Source organism: Maylandia zebra, linkage group LG18 (genome assembly GCF_041146795.1).
Source record: "Maylandia zebra isolate NMK-2024a linkage group LG18, Mzebra_GT3a, whole genome shotgun sequence".
Classification (NCBI taxonomy): Eukaryota; Metazoa; Chordata; class Actinopteri; order Cichliformes; family Cichlidae; genus Maylandia; species Maylandia zebra.
In genome coordinates this window covers 37,797,065-37,824,594 of record NC_135184.1, presented here as the reverse complement: position 1 = coordinate 37,824,594, position 27,530 = coordinate 37,797,065, and the positions used below count along the sequence as shown (strand labels likewise).

The following is a 27,530-nucleotide window of genomic DNA, read 5'->3' as shown; positions in this document are numbered from 1 at the left end:
CATCTATAATCCAGTTTTGAGATCCCTTCCCAGACGCCTTAACGCCCACTCACATCCTGGGCCATCTGACCTCAGGAATTCGCATGATAAGGTGGGGCCAGGTTTCACAATGAACACACCCGAAACTCTGGCTGATTGGGACCCACACCCAGTTTCACACCTTGGCTCAGGCGATTAGAGGATCATCAGGGGTCCTTTTGTCCCTCTGTGGGGGGAAACTCCCACTAGGTTTAAATCTGGGACTCTCCACCATTTGACCTTAGAACTGAAGAAGCTTCTCGGATGAGAGGTGAAACGTCTTAAGCAACTTAAAGAAGTCCAGACGCTTTTCTTTGCAAGCTCCTTTGACTACGATGACCTGGATGACTGAGAACCTTCACAGACACAAGTATAAATATTACACCCACCTATTGTAAGGGGAGATGGAGCTTGATGTTTTGCAGAGCCTATCTTCACCACATATATGTGTTTTAATAAAATAATTTGTGTTGACCCACTATGGACTTTCAGTCGTATGTCTCTTCCTCAAAATTCGAACCGCGACTATATATATATATATATATATATATATATATATATATATATATATATACATACATACATACATACATACAGTGGGGCAAAAAAGTATTTAGTCAGCCACCGATTGTGCAAGTTCCCCCACCTAAAATGATGACAGAGGTCAGTAATTTGCACCAGAGGTACACTTCAACTGTGAGAGACGGAATGTGAAAAAAAAATCCATGAATCCACATGGTAGGATTTGTAAAGAATTTATTGGTAAATCAGGGTGGAAAATAAGTATTTGGTCAATAACAAAAATACAACTCAATACTTTGTAACATAACCTTTGTTGGCAATAACAGAGGTCAAACGTTTACTATAGGTCTTTACCAGGTTTGCACACACAGTAGCTGGTATTTTGGCCCATTCCTCCATGCAGATCTTCTCGAGAGCAGTGATGTTTTGGGGCTGTCGCCGAGCAACACGGACTTTCAACTCCCGCCACAGATTTTCTATGGGGTTGAGGTCTGGAGACTGGCTAGGCCACTCCAGGACTTTCAAATGCTTCTTACGGAGCCACTCCTTTGTTGCCCGGGCGGTGTGTTTTGGATCATTGTCATGTTGGAAGACCCAGCCTCGTTTCATCTTCAAAGTTCTCACTGATGGAAGGAGGTTTTGGCTCAAAATCTCACGATACATGGCCCCATTCATTCTGTCCTTAACACGGATCAGTCGTCCTGTCCCCTTGGCAGAAAAACAGCCCCATAGCATGATGTTTCCACCCCCATGCTTCACAGTAGGTATGGTGTTCTTGGGATGCAACTCAGTATTCTTCTTCCTCCAAACACGACGAGTTGAGTTTATACCAAAAAGTTCTACTTTGGTTTCATCTGACCACATGACATTCTCCCAATCCTCTGCTGTATCATCCATGTGCTCTCTGGCAAACTTCAGACGGGCCTGGACATGCACTGGCTTCAGCAGCGGAACACGTCTGGCACTGCGGGATTTGATTCCCTGCCGTTGTAGTGTGTTACTGATGGTGACCTTTGTTACTTTGGTCCCAGCTCTCTGCAGGTCATTCACCAGGTCCCCCCGTGTGGTTCTGGGATCTTTGCTCACCGTTCTCATGATCATTTTGACCCCACGGGATGAGATCTTGCGTGGAGCCCCAGATCGAGGGAGATTATCAGTGGTCTTGTATGTCTTCCATTTTCTGATGATTGCTCCCACAGTTGATTTTTTCACACCAAGCTGCTTGCCTATTGTAGATTCACTCTTCCCAGTCTGGTGCAGGTCTACAATACTTTTCCTGGTGTCCTTCGAAAGCTCTTTGGTCTTGGCCATGGCGGAGTTTGGAGTCTGACTGTTTGAGGCTGTGGACAGGTGTCTTTTATACAGATGATGAGTTCAAACAGGTGCCATTCATACAGGTAACGAGTGGGGGACAGAAAAGCTTCTTACAGAAGACGTTACAGGTCTGTGAGAGCCAGAGATTTTCCTTGTTTGAGGTGACCAAATACTTATTTTCCACCCTGATTTACGAATAAATTCTTTACAAATCCTACCATGTGGATTCATGGATTTTTTTTCACATTCTGTCTCTCACAGTTGAAGTGTACCTCTGGTGCAAATTACTGACCTCTGTCATCATCTTAAGTGGGGGAACTTGCACAATCGGTGGCTGACTAAATACTTTTTTGCCCCACTGTATATATGTATATATATATATATATATATATATATATATATATATATATATATATATATATATATATATATATATACACACATATATAGTTGTAAATTCTGAGGATTACTGCACCCTTGTAAGACAAAGTACATTTTGCCAAGAACTGCTTATCCTGACCCTTCATTGCTCCTGTTTTTGGATGAAGTTGATGACGTGACAGCTGTTCGATGGTGGTTGGCTCTCTCAGGGTAGGAGTGATACAGTCTGTCACAGTCTGAGCACAGCCCCTGGAGGCAGGTGAGGCAGTGGGCTGAGATGCGAAATATTCCGCAAATAGCGCAGTTCTCTGTGAAACAAAACAACAATGACACAACACTGCTTTCTGCTATAATTTGTACCCACTCACAGCAAAGATTCACCATTGTTTTGCAATGTAGCACATGATACGCTGTTAAATCTAGACTTAGAAAGTGTAAAAATACAACGTAAAAATTCATAATAACTGGAATCTTTCCTTCCAGAAGTTGAGGCTCAATTCGCACATCTGGCCTTCAGGGTAAATGGACTGCTTTTCTAGGCCTACAGACTGAAGCTATATTTCTAAATCATATGTCACACACTCACATCCACATTATGATGACACATTGATGGAAGTTGAGTGTCTTTAGCATCAAGACTGAGGAAGTCAGACATCAATTTGTCAGCTAACCTGGATGTTTGCTTGAGAAGGTGGAAAAGACCTGAATGGACCTGAGGCTTTGGTTGTTGGCAGAGAGCGAGTGGCTGCGGTTGCTCTCCCTGGAGGATCGACGGTATAGGGAAAAAGCTAGAGACTTGGTCTGGCTGTCTGCATGGCGTGACGAGATCACAGCATCAGTGTTGAGTCCCACATCCTAAGAAAAGAGAAAAGTGGCTGAACGCTGGCTTTAAAACTAGAGATGGTTCACTGATGGTCTGATAGTATATTAATATCAACATGGCTTCATTAAAAATGCAATCATAAAGACAACGTATGTAGATAATAAGAGGATGCCAATAAAGCTGGAAATCTGAAAGTCTCTATTTAAACTGTGGATGTATGGACAGAATTCCACCCCTCACTTGTGAACAAGACCCCAAGTTTGTCTAGGGAGCTTGGGAAGAAAAGCGTCTGGAAGTTTCTTGAAGATGTGTCAGCTCTCATCCGAGAAGCTTCTTCAGTTCTAAGAGGAGTTGGCGGAGAGTCACAGATTTTTAGCCCTACTGGGAGTGTCTGTAAGAGGGCCGTGGATCCCGTATTGTTCCTCTGCCTAATGATGGTCGTTCATCTTTGAACAGAGGCTTACGACACCAACTGTCTGTCATTTTGGATTATAGCCCACTCACATCTTGGGCCATTTCATCTCAGTACCACAATAGGGTGGGGCAGGGTCTCACAATGGGTTCACCTGAAACCTTAGTTAAAATGCAGGAGTTAACAGACACCCATTTTCACACCTGGGCTCGTGTGATTAGGCAGAGGTGGTCCTCGACCCTCTTAGGGATACTCCCAATAGGTCTTAAAAATCTGGGACTTTCCACCAAATGCTCTTAGAACTGAAGAAGCTTCTCGATGAGAGGTGAAACATCTTCAAGAAACTTAAAGAAGTCCAGATGCTTTTCTTTCCAACATACCACGATGACCTGGATGACTGAGAACCTTCACAGACAAGACCCCAAGATGCCTAAACTCTCTCATTTGGGGCAGCAAGTCCCTGCCCTGGCTAATTCTAATGCTAATTCTCATATCGAACACTATCGAAGCTGAAAATCTCCACTTGAGAAAGCCAAAAAAGCCAACTGTTTCAAAACCACAAAAGAGCAAAATAATTATTAATTGTGGACTATAAACATTAGGTCACTCTGTTTCCATTTGTAAAAAATTAACAATTGATCAAAACCTGGTTACAGGAGCAGGTATTAAGGTTCAACATACCCAAGTCAGTCAAAATATTGGTAAAGTTTATTTGAAGGTTTATTTGAAGAGTGTAAGTCAGCATTTAAAGGCAAGAGTGAAACTAATGACTAATCTGACAGAGGACTCATCTCTGTGCTTGTCCTGTTAGACAAACGTATAGCCACATCGACCCACAGTACAATTACACCCAGCCCGAATAATTATATTATATCATTTCAATAATTTCAAATGTCAATTATTAATGGCCTGTTGGTATATGGCATCCGAATCTTCAGCCCTGCTGAGAATCTATGTAGCCGGGGTCAGACTTCATTTTCATGAGCACACAATGCGGCCAATCACATTAAAAAGACTGAGTGGGATCATACCACGATGTGAAAGAAGGAAGGTGGGCAGACGTCCTGGAGACAGCAAGTGTAACGGTACAGGCTGGGTACGCCGAGAGACATGGGAGAGGGATTTGAATGCAAGCATCTCAGGGAAAAATGAGCAGCATCTGGCCGCATTTCAATGATACTGGAGACTACAAAGCTGAGTGCAGAATTTATAAAATTAGGAGCTGGCTTAAGTAATACATGTTTTTATTTCCACCGTGGAGGACAAAAAGGTTTCAAAGTTGCCGGGCCTTAAACCTCCTGTGTGTTCTCCCTACTAGTATGAAATGCATCAAAACAAGGCTTTTATGAAAACACTGAATAAAAATTGCTTCCGTGAAAAAAATCAAAATTTACAGTTCAGTATTCAATATTACATAAACTACATACAAAGTGTCTTTGATTGGCAGAGATGCAGAAATGTGTGCATGTACCACAGAGCCATGGCTCAGTGTCCTAGTATCTAAGTACTCCGACTTCAATGTGTTCATGAAGCCATTTACAATTCTTGTTTGAGCTGCTGCTCACCACAAGCAAGCGCAGGCATACATTTTGGACTTTTCACAAGTCTTACAGCTTTTCCTACTGATACAAACTTCCCTTATAGCCATGCATACTACACAAAGTAATTAAGCAATAAACAGTAAAATAACAGAAACCTTCCTGTTTCTATTTTCTACTACAGAAATTTTAGTTTTGATTAGTAAGGTACCAACCTTAGGATTAGTAGATGACCTGATCTACCTCCTGAGTTACAGCCACGCCTTAAAAATCTGACAAATATGGTGTCTAATCAGGATGGCATTAACTTGGATTCTAGTAACACTGTGAGGAATCCTGGAGTAGTTTTGACCAGGATATGTCCTTCAATGTGAACATTAAACAAATATGTAGGACTGCTTTCTTTAATCAGCACAGGGCAGGGATAGCTCAGTAGGTAGAGTGGTGGCCCTCAATCCATTTTGGACAGAGAGGACAGATGGTTTGAAAGAGGAGTGAAAGAAGCCATCTATGTCCACTGTGAGCGACCATCTTTGAACAGAGGCGGGGTTTACGACACCAACTCTCTGCCATCTATAATCCAGTTTTGAGATCCTTCCCAGACGCCTTAACGCCCACTCACATCCTGGGCCATCTGACCTCAGGAATTCGCATGATAAGGTGGGGCCAGGTTTCACAATGAGCACACCCGAAACTCTGGCTGATTGGGACCCACACCCAGTTTCACACCTTGGCTCAGGCGATTAGAGGATCATCAGGGGGTCCTTTTGTCCCTCTGTGGGGGGAAACTCCCACTAGGTTTATATCTGGGACTCTCCACCATTTGACCTTAGAACTGAAGAAGCTTCTCGGATGAGAGGTGAAACGTCTTCAAGCAACTTAAAGAAGTCCAGACGCTTTTCTTTGCAAGCTCCTTTGACTACAATGACCTGGATGACTGAGAACCTTCACAGACAAAGAGGGAGCATATTTCACCCATACTGGCTTCTCTTCGATGGCTCCCTGTTACATCAAGAATTGAATTTAACCCTTGTGCTGTCCTTGGGACATTTTTGTCCCTGAGGTGTAAGGAAATCGGGAGGACATTATGAGGGTTACATTCACCACACGTGAATTTGTTTAGTATGTAAAAGATGGATGAAGCCACTGTGATGTCATCCAGTGGTCTTTGGACTGTTTGTTTTATGGAGATAACTGTTTAATCTCGGTTTGCTGCTTCATTTGGTCCCATTTCCTTAACCCTCACAATGTCCTCCTGATTTCCATACACTTGTGGTCCTCAGGGACAAAAGGACAACACAGGGGTTAAGTAAATAAGTGATTTATTAAACGATGAAATACAGATTTAAACAGTTTAGTGGGGATGGGATAAAGTAAAGAGATGCACCTGAAGCTAGGCGAGTGGCTCCAGCAGATCCCAGGAACAACATCTGAGATCTCTGTCCACAAGAGCACAGTCCATTAACAGCAAAGATACTGCTCAGGACCCTCAAGCTCCCAGGCCTCTCGGAAAGGACCCCCAAAAGACCAAAGGATAGATAGAATGTATATAAAAAGCATGACATTAAGAAGTGCAAGTTGAAATTGCAGGAAGTAATTTCAACATTAGTGGATGGAGACAGGGTGGGTTTAATGTGTGTGGGAGCAGAGGGTCTCTGAGGTGTGCTTATTGTTGTTGGTGACTACTCTACTGTGATTATTATTATTTTAATGTGAGAAAGTGGTTTATGGAAGTTATATAGTGATGTATTAGCAAATGTGAGGAGTTCAAGAGATTAAAAAGAAGTAGCTGGTTCCTTATCACAGCATGAAGCGCTCCCAGTATGGAAAGTCATCATGTTTATAGAGGGTCATCTATTCTATAGGGAGTGCACAGTGTGGCGTAGGTCAGCACAATCTTAACTAAAAGGTCACGAGCAGCCTCTCCTCCAGTTTATTCCTCTTTAAAACACCTCATACCTACATACAGACAAATGGAAAAACTTCTAAACCGCAGGTTAAAGTAGTAAGGACTGGACCGAGGAGGAATTACAAGCCTGCTACGCCTACACAGCCTGGAGTGTTTCTGAAGCTGCAACCAGGGGGGGGGACGACCAGAAACCAGAGGTCCAGAAACAAGCTGAGCAAGGAGATCAGGGTAACTAAAGGAGTTACAGTGAAAAGCTAGAAAACAGCTTCTTAGCTAATGACCGTGCATCAGCTTTAAGAGTTGTGAGAGTGCCTGTGCTGTATATATGTATGATCTATAGCAATCAGAAATATTGTGTGAAGGCCAAGAAAAATGCCCGAAAAATTTCTTTTCCCAAGTGGATCATCACGGCTTTTGCCTTCCTTCTATCTTAGTCCTGAGTCTGTTGACTCAGTGGTTTTGATTATTATTATCTTATGTTTCAGGTTAATTCTTAAGGCTTTCTTGTTCTTAGGGTTTGGTTTCTGTTTTGTATTTTGAGCGCCTTTGGTTCTGTGTCTCTGTGCCTGCCCTGGTCCCACGTCTGTGTTCCCTCCCTGTTGCCATGTCTGATGTCTTTGCGTTAGTCTTACGTGTCTTGAGTTGAGTCTGCGTTGATTCCTGTGTCTCGTTAGCTTTGATTTGTACCTGCTGTGTTATCACCTGTTCCCCATCCTCTTGTTGTCCGTCTGTATTTAAACCATGTGGTTCTCTCTGTCTGTGCCACATCGTCAACGTCCTCCATGTTCTGGTGAAGTTCTAGTTCCCAGTTCTGCTCTCCTAGTCTATGCTTCCTAGTTCTAGTTTCCTGAGTCTAGTTAGTTTTAGTTTGTGTTTGAGGTTCTTCATTTGTTTTTTGTTAAAGTTTACTTCTAACAAAGAGTGAGTCCACATCCTGCCCACACACAGCACTAGCCTGACACCTTCCTTCTTTCACATAATGGTATGATCCCAGTCATGACCTGCTCCAAATGACATGCCTCGTGCTTTCTTGGCATATATAATTTTTGATCACTGCTTGCTTGAATCCGAATTATTAAGCTTCATTTCAGCGTAACTGTGGTCAGCACAGTAGCGAGCTCTTTTTGATGACACCGGTTTTATTTCCTGCAGTTTGAGAGCCACCAGTTTAACCACTTAAATGTAAGAGAAGAGACTCACCTTGTGTCTGAGTGTAGGAATGATTCTCTCATAGAATTCAGGATGGGGATGAGCCTCCTGAGATCAAACCAAACAAGTCATAATTAATGAAAAAACTACAGTGCATGTACAGTAGTGTGTGTGTGTGTGTGTGTGTGTGTGTGTGTGTGTACACACACACACACACACACACACACATATATATATACATATATATATATGTTTGCAATAGCTTGACATTTGAAAGTATGTCCTGTTAATATATCTCTCCCAAAGATGGAACAGTCATTCTCCTATCTGATGACGAGCCACTCTCCATGCTGCATCATAATTGACTCGTGTTCCTCAAACCAAACATCATAAAAGGAGTTGAGCGGTTCATTTCATCCACAGAGTTGCTTCACTTGATGCAGTCAGTATAAAGTCCTCCAGGAAGTGATGGTGATGAGTCAACAACTAAGTTATGTTTCTTTTTCTTGTTTTGAAGCGTTTGCCATAATTCTGGGTTGCTTCATTCATGATTTTTACTATATGATTAATAGGAAATGAGAACACTGTTTTTTCCCCTCAATTTAATTTGTTTGATTTGTGCATCTCTGAAAGATTGAACTGACTTTTGGCACAACTATAACAAGAGTTTCCAGTTAATCACGTCACTCTTAGTCATGAGCCAGTGACCACAGAATAGCCTCCTTGCTGTTGCTGGGAAATGTGATGCCAAGATTGATGGATATACTTCTGCTCTTTTATAAGGTAATTCAAATATTAAGGTGGTTATAATAATTTGTTACGTCATCTTCATAGCTATATACACTGTCACCACCAAAAAAAGGTCACAAACTCTAATATTTCGTTGGATCGTCTTTAGCTGTGATTACGGCACGCATTCGCTATGGCATTGTCTCCATAAGCTTCTGCACTGTTACAAGATTTATTTCCATCTATAATTTTTCACCAAGAACTGCTTTGCTTTGAGGATGATAGAGTCTGAAAGCCTTCTCCAGCACATCCCAAAGATTCTCAATGGGGTAAAGGTCTGGATTCTGTGGTGGCCAATCCATGTGTGAAAATAATGTCTCATGCTCCCAGAACCATCTTTCACAATTTGAGCCCGATGAATCCTGGCATTGTCATCTTGGAATATGCCCGTGCCATCAGGAAAGAGTATAGTATAGTCAGTATATTCAGGTAGTCAGCTGACCTGTTTTGGAGCACATCGTGGCTCAAGAGTTGGGAGTTCGTATTGTAATCGGAAGGTTGCCGGTTCGAGCCCCAGCTTGGACAGTCTCGGTCGTTGTGTCCTTGGGCAAGACACTTCACCCGTTGCCTACTGGTGGTGGTCAGAGGGCCCGGTGGCGCCAGTGTCCAGCAGCCTCGCCTCTGTCAGTGCGCCCCAGGGTGGCTGTGGCTACAATGTAGCTGCCATCACCAGTGTGTGGATGGGTGGGTGAATGGGTGGATGACTGAACGTAGTGTAAAGCGCTTTGGGGTCCTTAGGGACTAGTAAAGCGCTATATAAATACAGGCCATTTACCACATACTGTTGGTGAACCTCGACCTGACCAACCAGACCCCGATCATAGCACTGCCCCCACAGGCTTGTACAGTAGGCACCAGGCATGATGGGTGCATCACTTCATCTGCCTCTCTTCTTACCCTGATGTGTCCATCACTCTGAAACAAGGTAAATCTGGACTCATCAGACCATATGACCTTCTTCCATTGCTCCAGAGTCCAACCTTTATGCCCCCTAGCAAAGGGAAGCCTTTTTTTCCGGTTTGCCTCACTGATTAGTACTTTTCCTACAGCTACACAGCTGTTCAGTCCCAATCCCTTGAGTTCCCTTTGCATTGTGCGCGTGGAAATGTTCTTACTTTCACTATTAATCATAGCCCTGAGTTCTAGTGTTGTTTTTTTCTTTGATTTGACTTCAACGTGTAAGTGATCATGATCATTCAGGATTTTTTTCCGCCCACATTTCTTCTTCTAAGACGATGGGTCCCCACTATCCTTCCACTTTTTTATAATGCGTTGGACAGTTCTTAACCCAATTTTAGTAGTTTCTGCAATCTCCTTAGATGCTTTCTATGCTTGATGCATGCCAATGATTGACCCTTTTAAAACACACAATCATCTCTTCCACGACCACAAGATGTGTCTTTCCACATAGTTGTTTATGAAATGAGAAGCAACTCATTGCATCAGTTAGGGTTAAATAACTTGTTGCCAACTGAAAGATAATCACCCACGCAGTAATTTTCAAGTAAGAGGCTCATACCTATTTGCTTAGTTAAATCTAGGTGGCAGCTTCTTTGGGGGCCAGTCAGTGTATATTGTAGGGTCTAACTTACAATATAAGGCCTTGAGGCGACTACTGTGTTGTGATTTGGTGCTGTATAAATAAAATTGAATTGAAATATAAATAATAACATGAAATACTTTACTCTGGCTGCAGGTTATTCTGATGTCTGACGTAGAGTTTCCTTATCACAACCCTAGTTGTGTTGAAGTCTGGAGGAACTTCAACCAGAGTTTGAGGGTTAGAGCCAGACTGCTGAAGCAGCCAGCAGCACTCATACTCAGTGCAGGGCTCGCAAAATCGCAAACCCAACGTCCCGGGGCTAGCAATTTTTCCAGTCGGGCTACCAAAATCCATCTCAGCCCTGCCCGTCAGGCTATCGTAGGAAGGAAAAATATATGTCAATGCTTTTGCATTCTTTCGCAAATGTAGCTGGGTAATTATGTCATTGGCATTGATGAGCCACTGTCAACATATTGAAATCGCGTTTGAATTTACGCTAGTTTTTTGCTTTCACTTTCACTTTGCGATCACGCAAACTGTGTATATGTCACACAGTGGAAAATTGTGTTTTTATAGTTTGTTTTGGATCAGACTGTGTTGGTACATAGTGTCGATTTTATTTGCATGATTTTATTGTAATAGTGATATTGCATGTTTGTTTATTGATATTCCTATTGCATGATTTTATCCCCATATTTATAGTGTGTGTTTAGTGTTGATTGAACAATATGCTTTTTTTATTCCACTGTGGATTAAGCGGACAATTGTAGGCACCTGTGAGGTGGGGGCGTTCCCCGAGGTGGCCTTTCAGCCGCCAAACTGACTTAAGGGAGATAGTGAGCGCAAAGACTGAAAGAGAGACACACGAAAAGTGAAGAGCTGGAAACAAAACGTGTGCAAGCCAGCATATGAACAGAAGGACCTCCGGCCTGACTGTGGGGCGCCACGAGACATTCGGCGATCGGCCAGCATAACCCGGCGATCCGGTCCCGACGGACAGAATAGCGACTGTGGGAGGCGACGCGTGAAATCCACAGTAGGGCAGGGGTACGCCTCTGCCTGCATCTGTGAGTATCGCTTTCCCACTGTTGGGCGCTAGGCGTAGCTTTGCCGGGGAAGGGTAACAGCGGCTGCGCCGACAACGTTGCTGGCCCGTGTCTGTTGTTTCAGGGCGGAGCTACGAGGGAGGCCGTGCGAGGAGGTGGAGAGTGGCTGGACTGCACGATTGCGCACAGTCAGGTGGAGATAGGAGCCTCCTCCCTGGTCTTCTGCTGGCGAGATTCCCCATCCCGGAAGAGGAGTTCCTCTCCTGTCTCTTTCAGCTCAGGAGAATTTGCCCGCGTGTTGCTGGACTGTGAGAATTAGGACCCTGGGGGGAGTTTTTAGCATAGGGAAAAACATTCATTTAGCTTTGTGTTTTAGTGTTTAATCATTCCTGCCGGCAGGGTTTTTAGCAGGTTGCAAACACTATTTTTATTGTATACGGGGATTTTAGCTTGTATTCAGGGCTCTGACTGTGTTTTATCCTGAAAATAAATGGTGTGTTTGAAGCCAGCTAAGTTTCTGTGCTCTGAGCGCTGACCCACTCACTCCCCTTTCTGCTTGTATGTATACAGACGTGGTGGTGAAGATTTAGGTCCACCAGTTTAGCGGCTACATATAGAGAGCGGCAGCACTGATTGGTGAGTGACAGATCAATTGCGCACCAATTCCTCTGGCATCGTCTTACCAATCGTTAGATTACTATTCAAACGTGACAAGTGAAATCTCCTGCAGCAAGCTTAAACATGTCATAGAGGTTCATTTCGCAGAGAATCGCTGACTGTTATGTAAGTACGTGTGTAAAAGCAGATGAATTTATGAAGGTATTTTAGTTCTGCAGAGCCAAATGAGACAGGTCAGGGTGAAGACGGGACAGCAAAGAAAAGCTGATCACAAAACAGAAAACTTATGACAAATCAGACAATGAGGCAAAAAGAAAGCGCAGCTTTTTTTGTTTCATGGACAAAAGAATTTCTGTGGTTGGAATATGATGAGCTAAATAACATGATGTTCTGCCAGGTGTGTCATGAGTTTCCCTCCATTTCTGAGTCGACAAGCGCCTTTGTTACTGGGACCAGTCATTTTAAGAAAGACCCCATCAGAGCCCATGAGAAATGCAAGAAATGCATTATTGCTCAGTCTGCAGTATCTTTCCCAGAACAAAAAACAATTGCAAAAAACATACTAACAATAAACAATAAACACAGACTGATTCATGTTCTACAGTTCTTACAAGTTCATAGAAATTTCTGTTCAATTAGAACCAAGTATTTGAGTTGATGATTGTAATTTTTATACAGTTGTTGTAATTTGTGTTTTAACTTTTTTTTGATTGATGTTTTGTTTCCTTTACAATATTATACTTTAATGCAGCGGTCTCCAACCTTTTTTGCGCCACGGACCGGTTTATGCCCGACAATATTTTCATGGACCGGCCTTTAAGGTGTCGCGGATAAATACAACAAAATAAAACTAGTACCAGTACCGAAAAAAGAAGATTTATTCATAACAGACGTGAAAAGACCCAGGAAAACCGAGTTAACGATAAAAACGATAACAAAATAACGCTGAAAACCGATAAAACCCTGAAAACTATACATTTCACACCTGAGCCTCAACTCTCGCGGCCCGGTACCAAACGACTCACGGACCGGTACCGGTCCGAGGCCCGGGGGTTGGGGACCGCTGCTTTAATGTATAACATTGTAAAGGAAACAAAACACCAATCAAAAAATTGCTCTTTTTTTTAAATTCGGGCTACTTAAATTTATTTTGGCTACCAAAAGCTGAAGAGTGCCTGCCCGAAAGGCTACCAGGGATTTTGAAATTTTGCGAGCCCTGCAGTGAGTGAAAAGTATGTGACCTGTTTCATGTGTCTGTATCCCAACAGTCAGAAGTCAACTTCACATTTAAGAGTTGAACATTTGAAAGAGCCAATCCCCTCGGCTCCAGACGTGGAATTCACAAAATTGGCCGAGTTTATTCTGCTGTAAGACACTTGCCTCCAAAATTTAATTTGGTTTTGAATAACATTCATTTGGGATCACTTTTTCAGAGGTGAGATCTCCACAAGTACAGTTTTTATGTTATACTGGAACCATTGATCAATGATATAAACACTGGACAGCTAAGGGCTAAGTCTTCCATTATCTGGGGAGCAGTTCTATGGTACAATCTCACAAATCACTGGAGATAATCTAGGGATACACAAACGTCTTGGCTTAAACGAGTCATTCAGGAGCCGTCATTTCTGTTGCCTTTGTTTAACTGAGAAGAGTGATTCTTAAACCGTATACAGTGAGGATGATCCTTCGTGGAAAAGATGTGTTTGAAATGCATTGCCAGTCTCTCCAGGAAAACCCAAGTTTTTATATGGTTTGAAAAAACATTCACACTTAAGTATTTCAATGTTTGTAATTCCGACTTATTTGATATAATGCATGATATTTTTGTGGGAGTAGCTCAGTACGAGATCAAAAAGCTCTTTGAATATGTCACGCATCACTTAACATCAGAACAAGACTTGCTTTCCAGGATTTAGGGTTTTGATGATGGAGTGATTTTGGAGAGTGCTGGCAGTGGCATTGGTTTGAGTTCTATTCAGTGTCTTGTGACATTATTATTCTTGCAGGACATGAAAACTGGAATTTGTTTTTGTTGTTGTTACCTCAAATAATGAACATAGTTTTTCCACTTTCTATCACAATGACAATATTTGACTGCATTAGAATTTGTTGACCACCACAAACTATTTATCCACATAGAAACTTGATACGTAAGCATGATTCTATGATCCATTATTGGCCCCCTTATTACACATGTGGAGTATGAGGTTTGAAAAAAATTGGGAAAAAGGGCTTAAAATACTTCACTTTAGATGCAATTAATGCAGAATTTATAAATGTTTTATAAATGTAGAATTTATAAATGTTTTATAAATGTAGAATTTATAAATGTTTTATAAATGTAGAATTTATAAATGTTTTATAAATGTAGAATTTATAAAGGTTTTCCTATTATAAACCCAGTACAGATTCATATACAACATTCAACTTTTCCCGATATTTAGGAACACTCACTGTTTCCTCAGGGAAAAAGCAAAGAGTTCACACTGACCAAAAACAAGAAAATGCAACAAGAGACTTTGTTACATATAAACTAGGGCTGCCACGATTAGTCGAATAGTCACGATGATTGTCGACGACTGATTTAATAGTCGACGCATCGTTTGAAGCTTTTGTAAGATCCTGAAAGACGCAGGAATAAGTAGCAGGATTTAAGAGTGTAATAACGGACTGAAACAGAAGATGGCAGCACTGCATGTACAAGGATGCCAGCTGCCGTTAAACCCCGAAGAAGAAGAAGAAGCTGTGTCCCAGAATTCATAGCGCAGCCCAGCTCAGTTTCCAACAATGGCGGCAGCTAGTTAGTTTTAATATTACTCTTATTATTCTTTCTGGGTCACAAAATAAACATTTAACATATTTTCAGGCGAGAATGTAGCTGTGTAAACCTCAAATATCTGCTCAGTTTATCAAGACACCGCATACTTTCAAAAGCGCTCCGACGTTTTTGGAGACGTCTGTTACCCACTAGCTCGATAGCTAGCCGGGGGCTAGGCTCACTAGAGCCGTGAGAACACCGGACTCCCGGCAAATCGTTTTCAAACCCACTGCCGTCTTTCGCTACTCAGGTTAAACATGATATATACCGTATTTTCACGACTATAAGGCGCACATAAAAGTCTTAGATTTTCTTCAAAAAGTGCGGTGCGCCCTATAGTGCAGTGCACCCTGTGTGTTGTTGTTGTAAGGAGGACGTAGTAGAGAACACCATGAGAACGCTAAAGGGGGAAGTGTGGGCGTTGATTGTATATAAAAGAACAGGTATGTGCGTTATGCAGAACCTCGTTGTTTTAACAACCCTGAAAATGGAAAATAGACACGCTTATGAAGCACTGTTTAAACTGAAGGCCATCAGCTACGCGGAGGAACATGGAAATCGAGCAGCCGCGAGAGAATTTAAGATTAATGAATCGATGGTTCACAAGTGGAGGAAGCTAGAAAACAAGCTCCGACAGGTCAAGAAAACGCAGCTGAGTTTCCGCCAGAGGTGGGACCAAGTCATTGTTTTGCAAGTCTCAAGTAAGTCTCAAGTCTTTATCCTCAAGTCTCAAGTCAAGTCTCAAGTAATGTCAGGCAAGTCAGAGTCGAGTCTCAAGTCACTGGTGTAAAAGTCCAAGTAAAGTCACAAGTCTGAAATTTTGAATTTCAAGTCCTTTCGAGTCTTTAAAAAAAACAAAACGAAAAAATAATGTTGCAGTTATGCTAAATGTAAATATTAGACCATGTAATTTTAAAATCTGTGTTTTTCTCAACACATGACAAAATAGTGAACTTAGAAAATATACACAAATTGTGAAATTGCACCTCTTTAAAATGCAGCTCAATTAAACCTAGCTCCAAGAATAATTTTCACCGACAGTTCTGAGATAAGCTGCATGTTATTCTTGGATGCGGTTGTAGGACCAGCTTTAAAATCGCATGACAAAAATATCATACACATTAAAAAAAACTGTATCACCAACGTAGCCTGGACAACATTTGCTAGTTAGATGAAGTCAGCTATCTCATCGTAGCATATTTATATGCATATTTATAATTATATGGTTCTTGGAGTGAGTGCATACACTCGTGAAGTTTAGTAACTTCAGGTCACTGCAACAAGCCCAGGTACAGTTTACCGACGGATGGGTGCAGGACCTTGAAATGCACCGTGTAGAACGAAAGACCATCGTACGTATCATAAGTTTACCAGTCTCACAAATCGTCTCCATAAATACACATTCCTTAACCGTTTATTAATAGGACCTTTGAGCTCAACGGTAATTAATTAGTAGTGGAAATAATTTCTGGTACCCATCACAGAAATGTAGCAGTGACAACAATACTGTATGCTGTAATCGTACTGGGCAATTAGTGATACAAAAAACCTGTTTTATCCTGTGAATAAAAGTATATGTTTTTGTCAATGTACCATAATAACAGAGGCGAAACGCAATATTGTGTCAGGACAATTCACTATTTATGCACAATAAACAAAGGAGCATAGCGCGACAATTTCTGTTCAGCGCCAGACTTGCTTGTAACCTATATCACCAATTATGTTATGAAAATGACGTATTAACTACTAAAAAACACTGACCTTCGTGTAAATGCTTGGAGCAGACTAACCTGTGAGCTGGAGTGTTCTGGGACGTTATATTTGATCTTTGAATGGCTGCAATCCAGGCCATCCGTCGCGTCTTTGTTACTTCGGAAACATGGCTCGAACAATTTCTCTTCAACGACGTAATCCGATAACAACCGATCTCTTTACCCGTCGGCTTCCCGTGGCTGTTATGCGACCCGCTATTGCAGTTAATAATACAACGGCTTCTTGACATTTTTGTGTTTCTTTTTATCACTGTGTAACTGATTTTAATTGAAAGCCTGCGTGCGCTAGTACCGCTTGCCACGAGTTCCCAGAATCCTTTGCGGTTCTACCCGTGAATGACGTCACATTTTCAATCTCTATATAATATGCATGTTAAATTTTATATTTGGGGTAAAATATCAAGTCTTTTCAAGTAAACCGGTTCAAGTCCAATTCAAGTCCCAAGTCATTGGTGTAAAAGTCCAAGTCAAGTCACAAGTCTTAGAACATTTTTTCAAGTCAAGTCTAAAGTCATAAAATTAATGACTCGAGTCTGACTCGAGTCCAAGTCATGTGAATCGAGTCCACACCTCTGGTTTCCGCGGACATAAGGCGAGGTGGCCCGAGTTGGAGGAAAGACTCGAGCGGTGGATCATCGAGCAAAGAACGAGTGGGAGAAGCGTTTTGACGGTCACCATTCGACTAAAAGCAGTTTCGCTAGCAGAAGAAATGAAAATTGAACATTTCCAAGGAGGTCCGTCTTGGTGCTTTCGTTTCATGAAATGGTGCCATTTCTCCATCCGGACCAGGACTACGGTAGCGCAGCAACTTCCAGCGGATTATAAGGAAAAGCTGGCCATCTTCCGCTCCTACTGCAGCAAACACATCGCCGCCAAACACATCCAGCCCAGCCACATCACAAACATGGACGAGGTGCCGCTCACTTTCGACGGTGAGTCACACTGTGGAGAAGCAGGGGACCAGCACGGTAGTGATACGCACAATGGTCTTCTTTTACTGTTGTGCTTGGCTGCCATGCTAATGGACAGAAACTGCCGCCTATGGTGATTTTTAAGCGAAAGACTTTGCCTAAAGAGAAGTTTCCAGCAGGAATCATCATTAAGGCAAATGAAAAGGGCTGGATGGATGAGGAAATGATGAAAGAGTGGCTGAGGGAGGTGTATGTAAGGAGACCAGGTGGTTTTTTCCACACATCACCATCGCTGTTGATCAATGACTCTATGCATCTCACAGCCGATGTGAAAAAACAAGTGAAGCAAATGAACTGTGAGCTTGCTGTTATTCAGGAGGCCTGACCAAGGAACTCCAACCGCTGGACATCGGTGTGAACCGGCCGTTCAAAGTAAGGCTGCCAGCGGCCTGGGAGTGATGGATGACCGATGGAGACCACCGTTTCACTAAGAGTGGAAGGCAGCGCCGGGCGAGTTACGCCACAATTTGCGAATGGATTGTCGATGCTTGGGCTAACATGTCTGCTGGCACTGGAGCAGCCAGTAATCGAAACGCTAACCTTCCAATTACTGGATGACCTGATCTACATTGAACTGACAGATCTGGTCAAAGCCAACCTTTTAAAACTCTCTTTGGTTCTGCAGCAAACTCACGTCGGCACAGGGACAACTAGTAATACGCATACAGAAAGTTTACACAAACCTTGATAAGCATTTCTAGTTCCATTCTCAGGCTCATCACTTCCAGAGTTACCGCAGCAACTCTGCCCACATCAGGATCTGTAACATCATCAGGGAAACTGAGTCCATCTGGCTGCTGATTAGAGTAACCATAGAGACAGAGTACAGCGCGTCCTCCCTGGGAATATAACAGACAGGGTAGAAGGTAATGAAATGTTAGTGGTTAGTACCAGCAGCGGTAACTGGAACATTTCTGTCACTTCCTATTAGTCTGCATCAGTAGGACCGGGCATTTTCACACAGAGCTATGATCACATCAATCATAAACATTAAAACAAGAGAAAGAGGAGTCCACAACTAATTAGTCTCAACCGGGCAAACATCACACAATTATAATAGAAACATAAATTATTTTGAACACTAAGACACACACAGCTGAACAGCGTGCTGAGTGATTACAGCTAGCATAGCAGTCTGTTGGCACGGGAACTGTCACTACATTGAAGAAGAGTAAGGACAGATGGAGGGTGAAGGAAAGAGATGCTGCCATTAATCTGTGATTGGGGAAGGAACTGCGCCTGCTGACGAGGTTTTGTACCTTAAAAAAATGCTTGTTTTGCCATCATCTTTGGTGGTGGTGGACTTTCAGTGTGGGTGGGTCCACCCACCTCCTCCACACACACCAACAAGAAACTAGGAGAGGTAAAGGCTGGCTTTTGATGTCTTAGCAGGAAAAATGTGCACCTGCAGCCCTCAGAAGCTCATTACTCTCATCTCCTTGGTCATTGTTGAAATTGCTTCCTTGTGTTTGTGTTTATTTGCTGATCTGTGGAGATTTTCTCTTAACTCTTCGTTCTCCTTTTGGAGTAACTCATATGTCTCATACTCGCTTATTTGACCCTCCGAGAGTGTGTGCTCTACTTTGTCAAGTTTCTTGTTGCATCCATTCAAGTTTCCTGTCATCGAGTGAAGCTAAAGCTTTGTCGGTCACATAATAATCAACATTTTATGTTGTTTTGCCTCTTTGCCACTTTCCCACTTCATTGTTTGCATCTAAGTCTCACATGCTCCCTGGACTACTCCACCGATCTGTCAGCTTTTCACCACAGCCAATTTTCACTCCTCTTTTCAGTAAAACTTGACCTCTGACCTTTCAACCTGGCAACTGAGGCCATTGTAATTCAACCTTGTTGTTGATGGTATTGATTTGAAACTAATTCACAAACTCGGGAAACCACACCGTTCGCCACCCCGTCAGCCTTTTACATGTGAGGGGTAAAAATGTCTGTATCTGTCTCACACAGCAGCCTGACAGCCAATGAGCTCTTTGTATTCTTTCCCTTCATTCCTTTCCTTTTTTTTTTCCCTGTCCCGTTTGCTTTCTTAGCCGTCAGAATTAATGTCTGAAAGCCAACAAAGATACCCAACGGATTTACTTTGCAAAGTGGATCAGCACAGCCTTGCCGTTTGGGTCCATTCGATCAGCCTTTGTTTTTATTATTTATTTTATTTTCAGTTATTACAGACGGGATAGGAAAGGGAGAAAGAAAGATGAAGGAACAGAAAAACAGAGGGGAAGAGGGACAGTGAGTGATAATACTTTATCATTACCTGGATAGCATCAACTGTGGCCCTGAACACTGGGTTGTTGTGTTTTACAGTCCTCCAGTACTTTGGCCTGTTGGGATTTGTCAGATTACAGCCATACTTTTCGAGGATGTTAAGCGCTGTAGATAAGCGCTGAAGAGATCCAAGAGTCTGCAAAGGAAGCAGACACATTTTAGCATCAATTTTAATCTGAAACGTGGCCTGTATTTGTACAGCGCTTTACTCGTCCCCAAAGTGCTTTACACATCCAGTCATAGAAGAATACAGTTAAGCTGAACCCACACTGTTTCGGTTGTAGTGGTGTGACATACTACAACACTGAACACATTCAAACATCTATCTTCCTGTCGACCCTTACATCACATTTGTAACTGCCTGTGTGTGGGGGGCGGTGTACCCGCCGCAGTCACATTTATACTCACGTAGGAAGCCGTTGCAGTACTCAGCGTCACCACTACTGAGCGTCGTCACTCGGACAGTTTTGCTACATAAGTGCTATAGGAGTAGTAGAAGTCAAAACCAGAAGCCTTTGTCGAGTGTTCAGAGTGTTCAGGTCATAAACTCAGCTGTCTGTATGTCTCTCAGCTCCTGAGCTGGAGCATCATTAAACCAACAGGATCACACAATCATAGACAATCTCAGGACACCTTTGACACGTTCATTTTTGGGACTCTGGCCTTGTGAAGAAGTAAACCTGATGATTTAGTATAAACCTCTTTGAAAGCAATCATTTGAAGTGCATGCCTTTATCAGGCTCTCACAGCATGTCGGGGGAACTCTGGCCCCCTCAACCTTCGCTGAGGTTTTCAAAACTTTTATTAAGCTCCCACCACAGCATATCAATCAGGCTGAGGCCTGGGCCATTGCAACATCTTGATTACATTCTTTTTCATTCATTGTGTTGTCTACCTGCTATTCTTTGGATCAAGTCACGATCCAAACAACAGAGTGTGAGATGTAGCCAAATCCTGAAAATCTTGGTCTCAGTCTGGATTGAGGTTAGACATATTTCCAGATGGGACTAATAAACATGCAGTTGATCTTTCTCACCTCCTTCCTGTTTCTGCCAAAGCTGTTCTCTATGACCATCGTTTCTGCAGCAATGTGGTGGTATTTAGAGCAGGGTGGTAAGGGCAGATTAGCCATGGCCACTACCCCAGCCCGCAGATCCACCACTCTGCCCCCAGAATACAGACACACTTCAGCCTGACTCCGCACATCCTGCAGCTGCTCAGAGAGGGACGCCATTCTGCACACACACACGGTTGATGCATGCCGTTTAGTTAAAACAACAACAAATAAATCTGACGACATGCATGCACAGTATCTCAGATCAGTGTATTCAACATGAAATATGAATTCCTTTGGTCTCATATTACTGCACAAATTGGCACTTTTGTTTCGTTTAAAGTGAACTTTTTTTGGAGTGCTCTTCTCTGGAAGTTGGCACAAATGACTGTAACTGAAATGCTGTTGTGCTGCCATGCCCACATCAGATTACGTAATTTTCTCGAGTGTTCCTAAAAAGTCCTTTTTCGATTTAGTCGTTTAGATAATGCAGTAAAAACTCTTTATTCCAAGTAAGTTACATTTGTCATTGAAATGTCAATTCAAACATTCTGCTGTGCTGTTGCTGTTCCTACCATCTCTGACTTCTTTATATTTGACTTCTAAAGAGACAGACTTGCTCAGCAACAGTTCTTCAGGCCTTTTTCAGAGTTTGACTTTGACATTGGCCTTTTTCAGTCATGGCAGTCCAACCTTGTACCTGACCATTTTCACTTTTGTATTATTTAAAGCCTCTGAACTGGAAGAGTGGCTGTCAAGACACCATTCTTGAGAAAGAGAATTAATTTTTACACAAAAACTGGAATGATGAATCCAAATGTCAAATGTTTGGTTCACATCTCGAGTATACAAATACACCAGTGAGTGCCTAAGAGCCAAGTGTAAAACACGGTGGAGGCTTCATCATGGTTTGGCGCTGCATTTTAGCCAGTTGTGCTGGAGATCTGGTCTAAATGTGTGATGGAATGATGAATGCAGGAAACGTACTGTCCACTTTTAATCTGCCCTCTTGAAAGGTTCTTACTGGGAACAGCTTTCATAGCATGCATGGACTGAAAAACCCCACACAGTGGAAACGATGTGGGATCATCTCGACAGAGAACAGAACAAAAGGCAGACACATCTGTTAATATGGTTTAAGAAGCCTAGAAACTTCTATGAGCCGCTAATATGGTTCAAACTGTACAAACTCACTTTTTGCTTTATATGCTGCATTATGTGTTGGCACATGTTTCAGTAAATCACTGTATCCACATTTTCCCAATTAAATATAAAGAAATTGGGAGTTTTACACAGTCCTGATGATAAAAGTATATTTCACATGATGTTATCAGACTCCAGGTGCTAACACGTATTTGACCACAACACAGACCGGTGACTGTCTGCAGGTGTTCACTGCATCCCTGAGCTCCGGCTCCATCCGTGAGATGAGCTGGAACAAGTCGCTGAACATGCAAAGCTGCTAAATCTGTTTTCACGTGCAGTACAATTGAGTGCACTTTGCTCGAAGAGCTTTTTGTCTGATTGCAGACCTCCTGGTTACAAAACAAAGACGCAGAAGGACGATGCGCTATTTCCAGTAGTCAGTGCAAAGCAGCAGGTGCGCCTATGATCAGCTCATAGCGGCACAATGTCCTGTAAACGATTCATTATTAATGATTAAAGCAGCAAAGCTGTTATTAGCGAGGATCGGCACGGTGAGCCCGCCTCCTACCTGTGCTGCTGTCCGGCTGCACTGCGGTGGAATCACTGTTACGGCACAAATGTCTGTTTGTACCGCCGAAGGAAGCCCCGCAGAAACGGCAAAACACTCCCGCAACAGCGCGGTGTGCAACTGCTGTACTGGAGACACAGCGGCAGGGCCTCCCTCTCTCCCCCTCCCTCATCGGGCAAAACGTGGAAGCGGCGCAGATTACGTCACCAGTGGACCCTTTGCGGCGCAAACGCAGCAGCGCCAGCTGCTTTCACATTCACGTTAAGGATGCTGCACCTGATGTCTACAGGTTATTGCATTATTGCACAAGGAAATGTTAAGTGACCATCCTGTCAGGCACAGTCAAATGTGTTTGTTGCAGCAGGCTGTAAACATGCACAGTGTTTTCATGAAGGCCAAAAATGTAGCATTAAATATTCAGTCCTGTTGATGGGAATCGGAGACGATGGATGGTCAGTGTTCCGTTTATTTACTTTTTTCTCTGAGTAGTTGGTCTTTCTCTTTCACACTGGCCACTTCCTAAAGAGCAGAAGGAAGGTGCATCTAGAGATGCCAACCGTCCCTTAAAATACGGAATCGTCCCGTATTTCGAAACAAAAGTACACGTCCCGTATTGAGCTAATAAGGGACGCACTTTGTCCCGTAATACAGTGAGAATCAAAAGTAGTCTATAACTTTTAATGGAATTAACACTTTGTTTGAAAACATAATTCCCAGCCCCTCTCCTGCTTTGTGACCAATGAGCTGACAGCACACTTATGACAATTCGAGTATGACAATTCAGATTACCGCTCATCTCATTGGTCGAGGAAAGGTCGCTTGCGGAGAAAATACCGGAAGACAACAGATGACCACAACAAGAAGCATGGCCAACAGGGAAACAAACGCCGACACTGCGGTGCAAGTCTCGGACGACAGTACACCTAAAGCTGGGCAAACACTGTGCGATTTTTTTCAGTCACGTTATTCAGCTCCTGCTCAAACTGCACGATTGACTCGCAGGGGTTAGAAGTTGGTAGGTCACGATGCAGGTCTCACACTATACGGCCCGATGCTCTGATGCGACCTGAGTGCTCACACTGTGCCTCCATAACATGAAGGTTATAACAGACAATCTGTCGCTCGCTCTCTCTGTCTGTCTTTCACTCACACAGACACACCACCACCATCAACTTTGCTAAATTGCTAATGAAAAACATTGATCAGGCAGCTGTGATTGAGCAGCATGTAAATCCAACTATTTTCACGGTTGTTGTGGTCGTGATCATTTTGTGATGCCACATCGAAAAGGCTCGGATGAGCTTTCCAAAGTTCTACAAGTTGTGCCTCCATCGCTTGTGTCCAGATCACACGCTGCACAGCCGTGCTGCAACGTCTTTTTCACCGACGTTTGCGCGTGCGCAGTGTGAGCGCCTGTGGTGACACCCTCACGAGCGATTGATGATCGGGAGCTGCTCGAGGTGTTAATCGCTTCTCGTTACCCCACGTATACTACACGACGCACGATGAAGGCCAAAATCGGGCCGATCACCAAATCGGTCGCACGACTCAAAAATCATCTCAAAATGGGCCAAAAATGGCACAGTGTGAGCCCAGCATTAGAGCAGCAATGTTTGTTCCCCTCAGAGAAAGGGAAGAATGGGAAAAGGGAAACACCTGGCTGGAAAAGTGCACGATAACACCTTTAAAGCGCACTGCACTGTGTGCCGGCGCACTTTTTCCATAGGCATGCTTCTAGTGGTGGCACAAGAAGAACATGAGGGGCGTGAAAGCTCGGGGAACCCTAAACCAATTTTTTGTCCACCAGGCCACGGCAGAAGCAGATATGGTATGTAAACACTGGTTTGTTGTTTTTAAACCCTCTGGTTAAGGTTAATATGGGCATGTGCAGTGAATATCAGCGCTATGTGGCCAGAAGTGTGATAATATAATTTATTTTGTGTAATAAACAACTGCAAGGATAGATGATTACAACAAATAGATGACTAATACATAAAAGTAATACATAGATGAATAATGATGATGAGTTATGATGCGTAATCATGGGAACAAGCGGGTTTACAAACAGGAGCAGCTGATTAGCATCAGAAAAGCTGAAATAATATTTCAACTGAAGCCAATTGTACTAAATGCACTAAATGTGCACAGTTAAAAGAATGATTTTGTTCTATTGTTTTCTATTAATTTATATAAGTTTAAGTTAAGCAGGACAGAGTTCTTTTAAAGAAAGATTTACTTATATTCTCCAAAGTTAAGCATGACAGGCTTCTGTTTAAGAAAGAGGCCTGTGTTACTGTGTTAATGTTGTCATTGTGAGCTAAAAATAAATGGCTAAATGATCATTTGTTTCCCATATGGTCATATCACAAAGAATATGCATCTGCTTAAATCAAGTTCAAGTCAAATGGTTAAAAAATAATTTCACACACAAAAAAAAAGAGCTACCACACTGGGAAGGGTGACGACAACTGGGTTTCTCGGCCCTGGCCACGAGGTGTCCCTTATTTATTTTTCAGGGAGTTGGCAACCCTAGGTGCATCTGTCTCTTCAACTCCTCCCAGTTGGATGCACGTGGAGTACTTCCTCAGGGAGGTATCAGGTGGCATTTAGGTGCTCCAACACCTCAGCTGGCTCCTTTCAACAGGAAAATGCAGTGGATCTATTTTAAACTTTCCGTTTTTCCCAAATGACAGCACCATCATTCCAGTGCCCTGTCTCCAACAGCTCCTTCTGTTTGCTCTGATGCTGCATGGGCCTCAAACAGAGAGCTTCAGGCTCCTTCTTGTTTTTTGTCCAACATGGAAAAAGAGTCATGAAGCATTTTTCAGGCCTCTTGGTAAAGTGTCCCACATATTCACTATCTAAGTATCAAAAGTCTGTTAAAGCTGCCAAATCTGCCTTTTTGTCTAGCATTATTATGACTAATAGCCACAACCCCCGAGCACTTTTTAATACTTTTAATTCTGTGATAAACCCTTGCACTACCACTTATAGGGATGCCTCCCCTGCTCTTTGTGATAAATTCTTAAAGTATTACTCTGAACAAATCGCAGCTCTAAGGGCTTCTCATCCATCTCATCCATCATCAGTTTTAGACCCAGTTCCAGCTTCTGAATGCTTGACTGTCCTTCAACAGTTTGAGCCAGTGTCTTATTCTGCTTTAAAACATATAATTGATCATCTAAAAATCTCTGGTTCCCCGCATGATATTCTTCCTTCTCGTTTCTTTAAGGAAGCTTTACATATTATTGGTCCTTGTATCTTATCTCTGCTGAATGCATCATTGTCATCAGGTTGTGTACCGTCTGTCTTTAAGCATGCTGTTGTGCAACCTATTATGAAAAAGAAAAATCTTGACCTAATTGGTCTCACCAACTACAGGTCGATCTCCAAACTCCCTTTTATTTCCAAAATATTGGAAAAGGTAATTCTAAAACAACTTCAGGCCTTTTTAGATGCAAATGGTATTAATGACAAGTTTCAGTCTGGTTTGAAACCTCGCCACAGCACAGAGACAGCCTTACTTAGAGTTTTTAATGATCTTCTTTTAACTGTTGACTCTGGATATTCTGTGGTCGTAGTTTTACTTGACCTGTCTGCTGCTTTTGACACGGTTAACCACAACATTCTTCTATCAAGAGTGGAACATGTTGTTGGTCTCAAAGGTTTTATCTTGGTTTAAATCCTATCTCTCAGAGAGGTCGTTCTCTGTTGCTATGGGGCAACACTCCTCGGCTTCTGCCCCTATTTATTGTGGTGTGCCTCAAGGGTCCGTGCTCGGTCCTGCTCTCTTCTCTTTGTACATGTTGCCCTTGGGATTAATTTTTAGTAAATACAACATCTCCTTTCACTGTTATGCCGATGATATCCAGATTTATTCACCTTTGAAATCTGATGTGACTGCTTCTTTGCAACCTCTGTTCAACTGTTTGCATGAAGTTAAAATTTGGTTATCACATAATTTTCTTACATTGAACAAGAATAAGACCGAAATCATAGTCTTTGGTAGTCACACTCCGCTAGACCAGTTAGCTGATGCCCTAGGCCCTCTCGCTAGCCATCTTTCGTCCACTGTAAGAAACCTCGGAGTGTTCCTGGATGGCTCTTTTAAACTCGAGAAACAGGTGTCCACTGTGGTAAAAAACAGCTTTTACCAGTTGCGTCAGATTTCCAAAGCAAAGCCGTTCCTTCCTTTAAAGGACCTTGAAAAGCTTGTCCACGCATTTATTACATCCAGATTGGACTACTGTAACGGCCTCTACTCGGGCCTCCAACACTCCTCTCTTTGCCGGCTCCAGTTAATTCAAAATGCAGCTGCGCGTCTTTTAACAGGTACAAGAATTCATGAACACATAACTCCAATTTTAGCCAAATTACATTGGCTCCCTGTTAAATATCGTATAGATTTTAAAATTCTTTTGTTCACTTTTAATATTTTGAATAATTTAGCGCCCAGTTATCTTTCTGATTTACTCCATTCATACAATCCCAACAGAGCACTTAGATCGTCCAACCACAGGCTCCTAGCACAACCTAGGACTCGAATGAAGTCGAGAGGCGACCGGGCCTTTGCATCCGTGGCACCCAGACTCTGGAATAACCTCCCCGTTCATATTCGCACTGCCGAGTCTATCCAGTCTTTTAAATTACGTCTTAAAACCTATTTTTTTACTTTGGCTTTTGATTCTGTCTAGTTGGCTGTTTTAGCTTGTTGCGTTGTTACCTATTGTTTGTTGTCCTCTTTTATTGTTTGTTTAACTGTCTCATGTTTTTATTGACTGTGAAGCACTATGGTCAACACTGTTGTTTTAATATGTGCTATATAAATAAATTTTGATTTGATATTATTCCAC

General features: G+C 42.6%; 1 protein-coding gene across 4 annotated transcripts in view; it reads right to left on the bottom strand.

Annotated features, from left to right (window-relative positions):
• rnf31 (ring finger protein 31) overlaps positions 1–27,530 on the bottom strand; it is a 71,981-nt gene that overhangs the window by 33,803 nt on the left and 10,648 nt on the right. Inside the window, exons 1-7 of one of the 4 annotated variants that reach the window (XR_013094023.1) lie at positions 22,678–22,848; positions 20,946–21,144; positions 19,899–20,045; positions 18,310–18,465; positions 8,118–8,174; positions 2,907–3,090; positions 2,375–2,543 (exon numbers count right to left, since the gene is read on the bottom strand). Coding sequence is in view for 3 of the 4 variants with exons in the window: in XM_004572945.3 (XP_004573002.1) it covers positions 2,375–2,543; positions 2,907–3,090; positions 8,118–8,174; positions 18,310–18,465; positions 19,899–20,045; positions 20,946–21,143 (911 nt within the window). In the remaining variant the exon portion in view is untranslated. Of the gene's footprint in view, positions 1–2,374; positions 2,544–2,906; positions 3,091–8,117; positions 8,175–18,309; positions 18,466–19,898; positions 20,046–20,945; positions 21,145–22,677; positions 22,849–27,530 lie in introns of those variants that run through there. The other 3 variants (XM_004572945.3, XM_076876389.1, XM_076876388.1) reach the window with 3 other exon arrangements.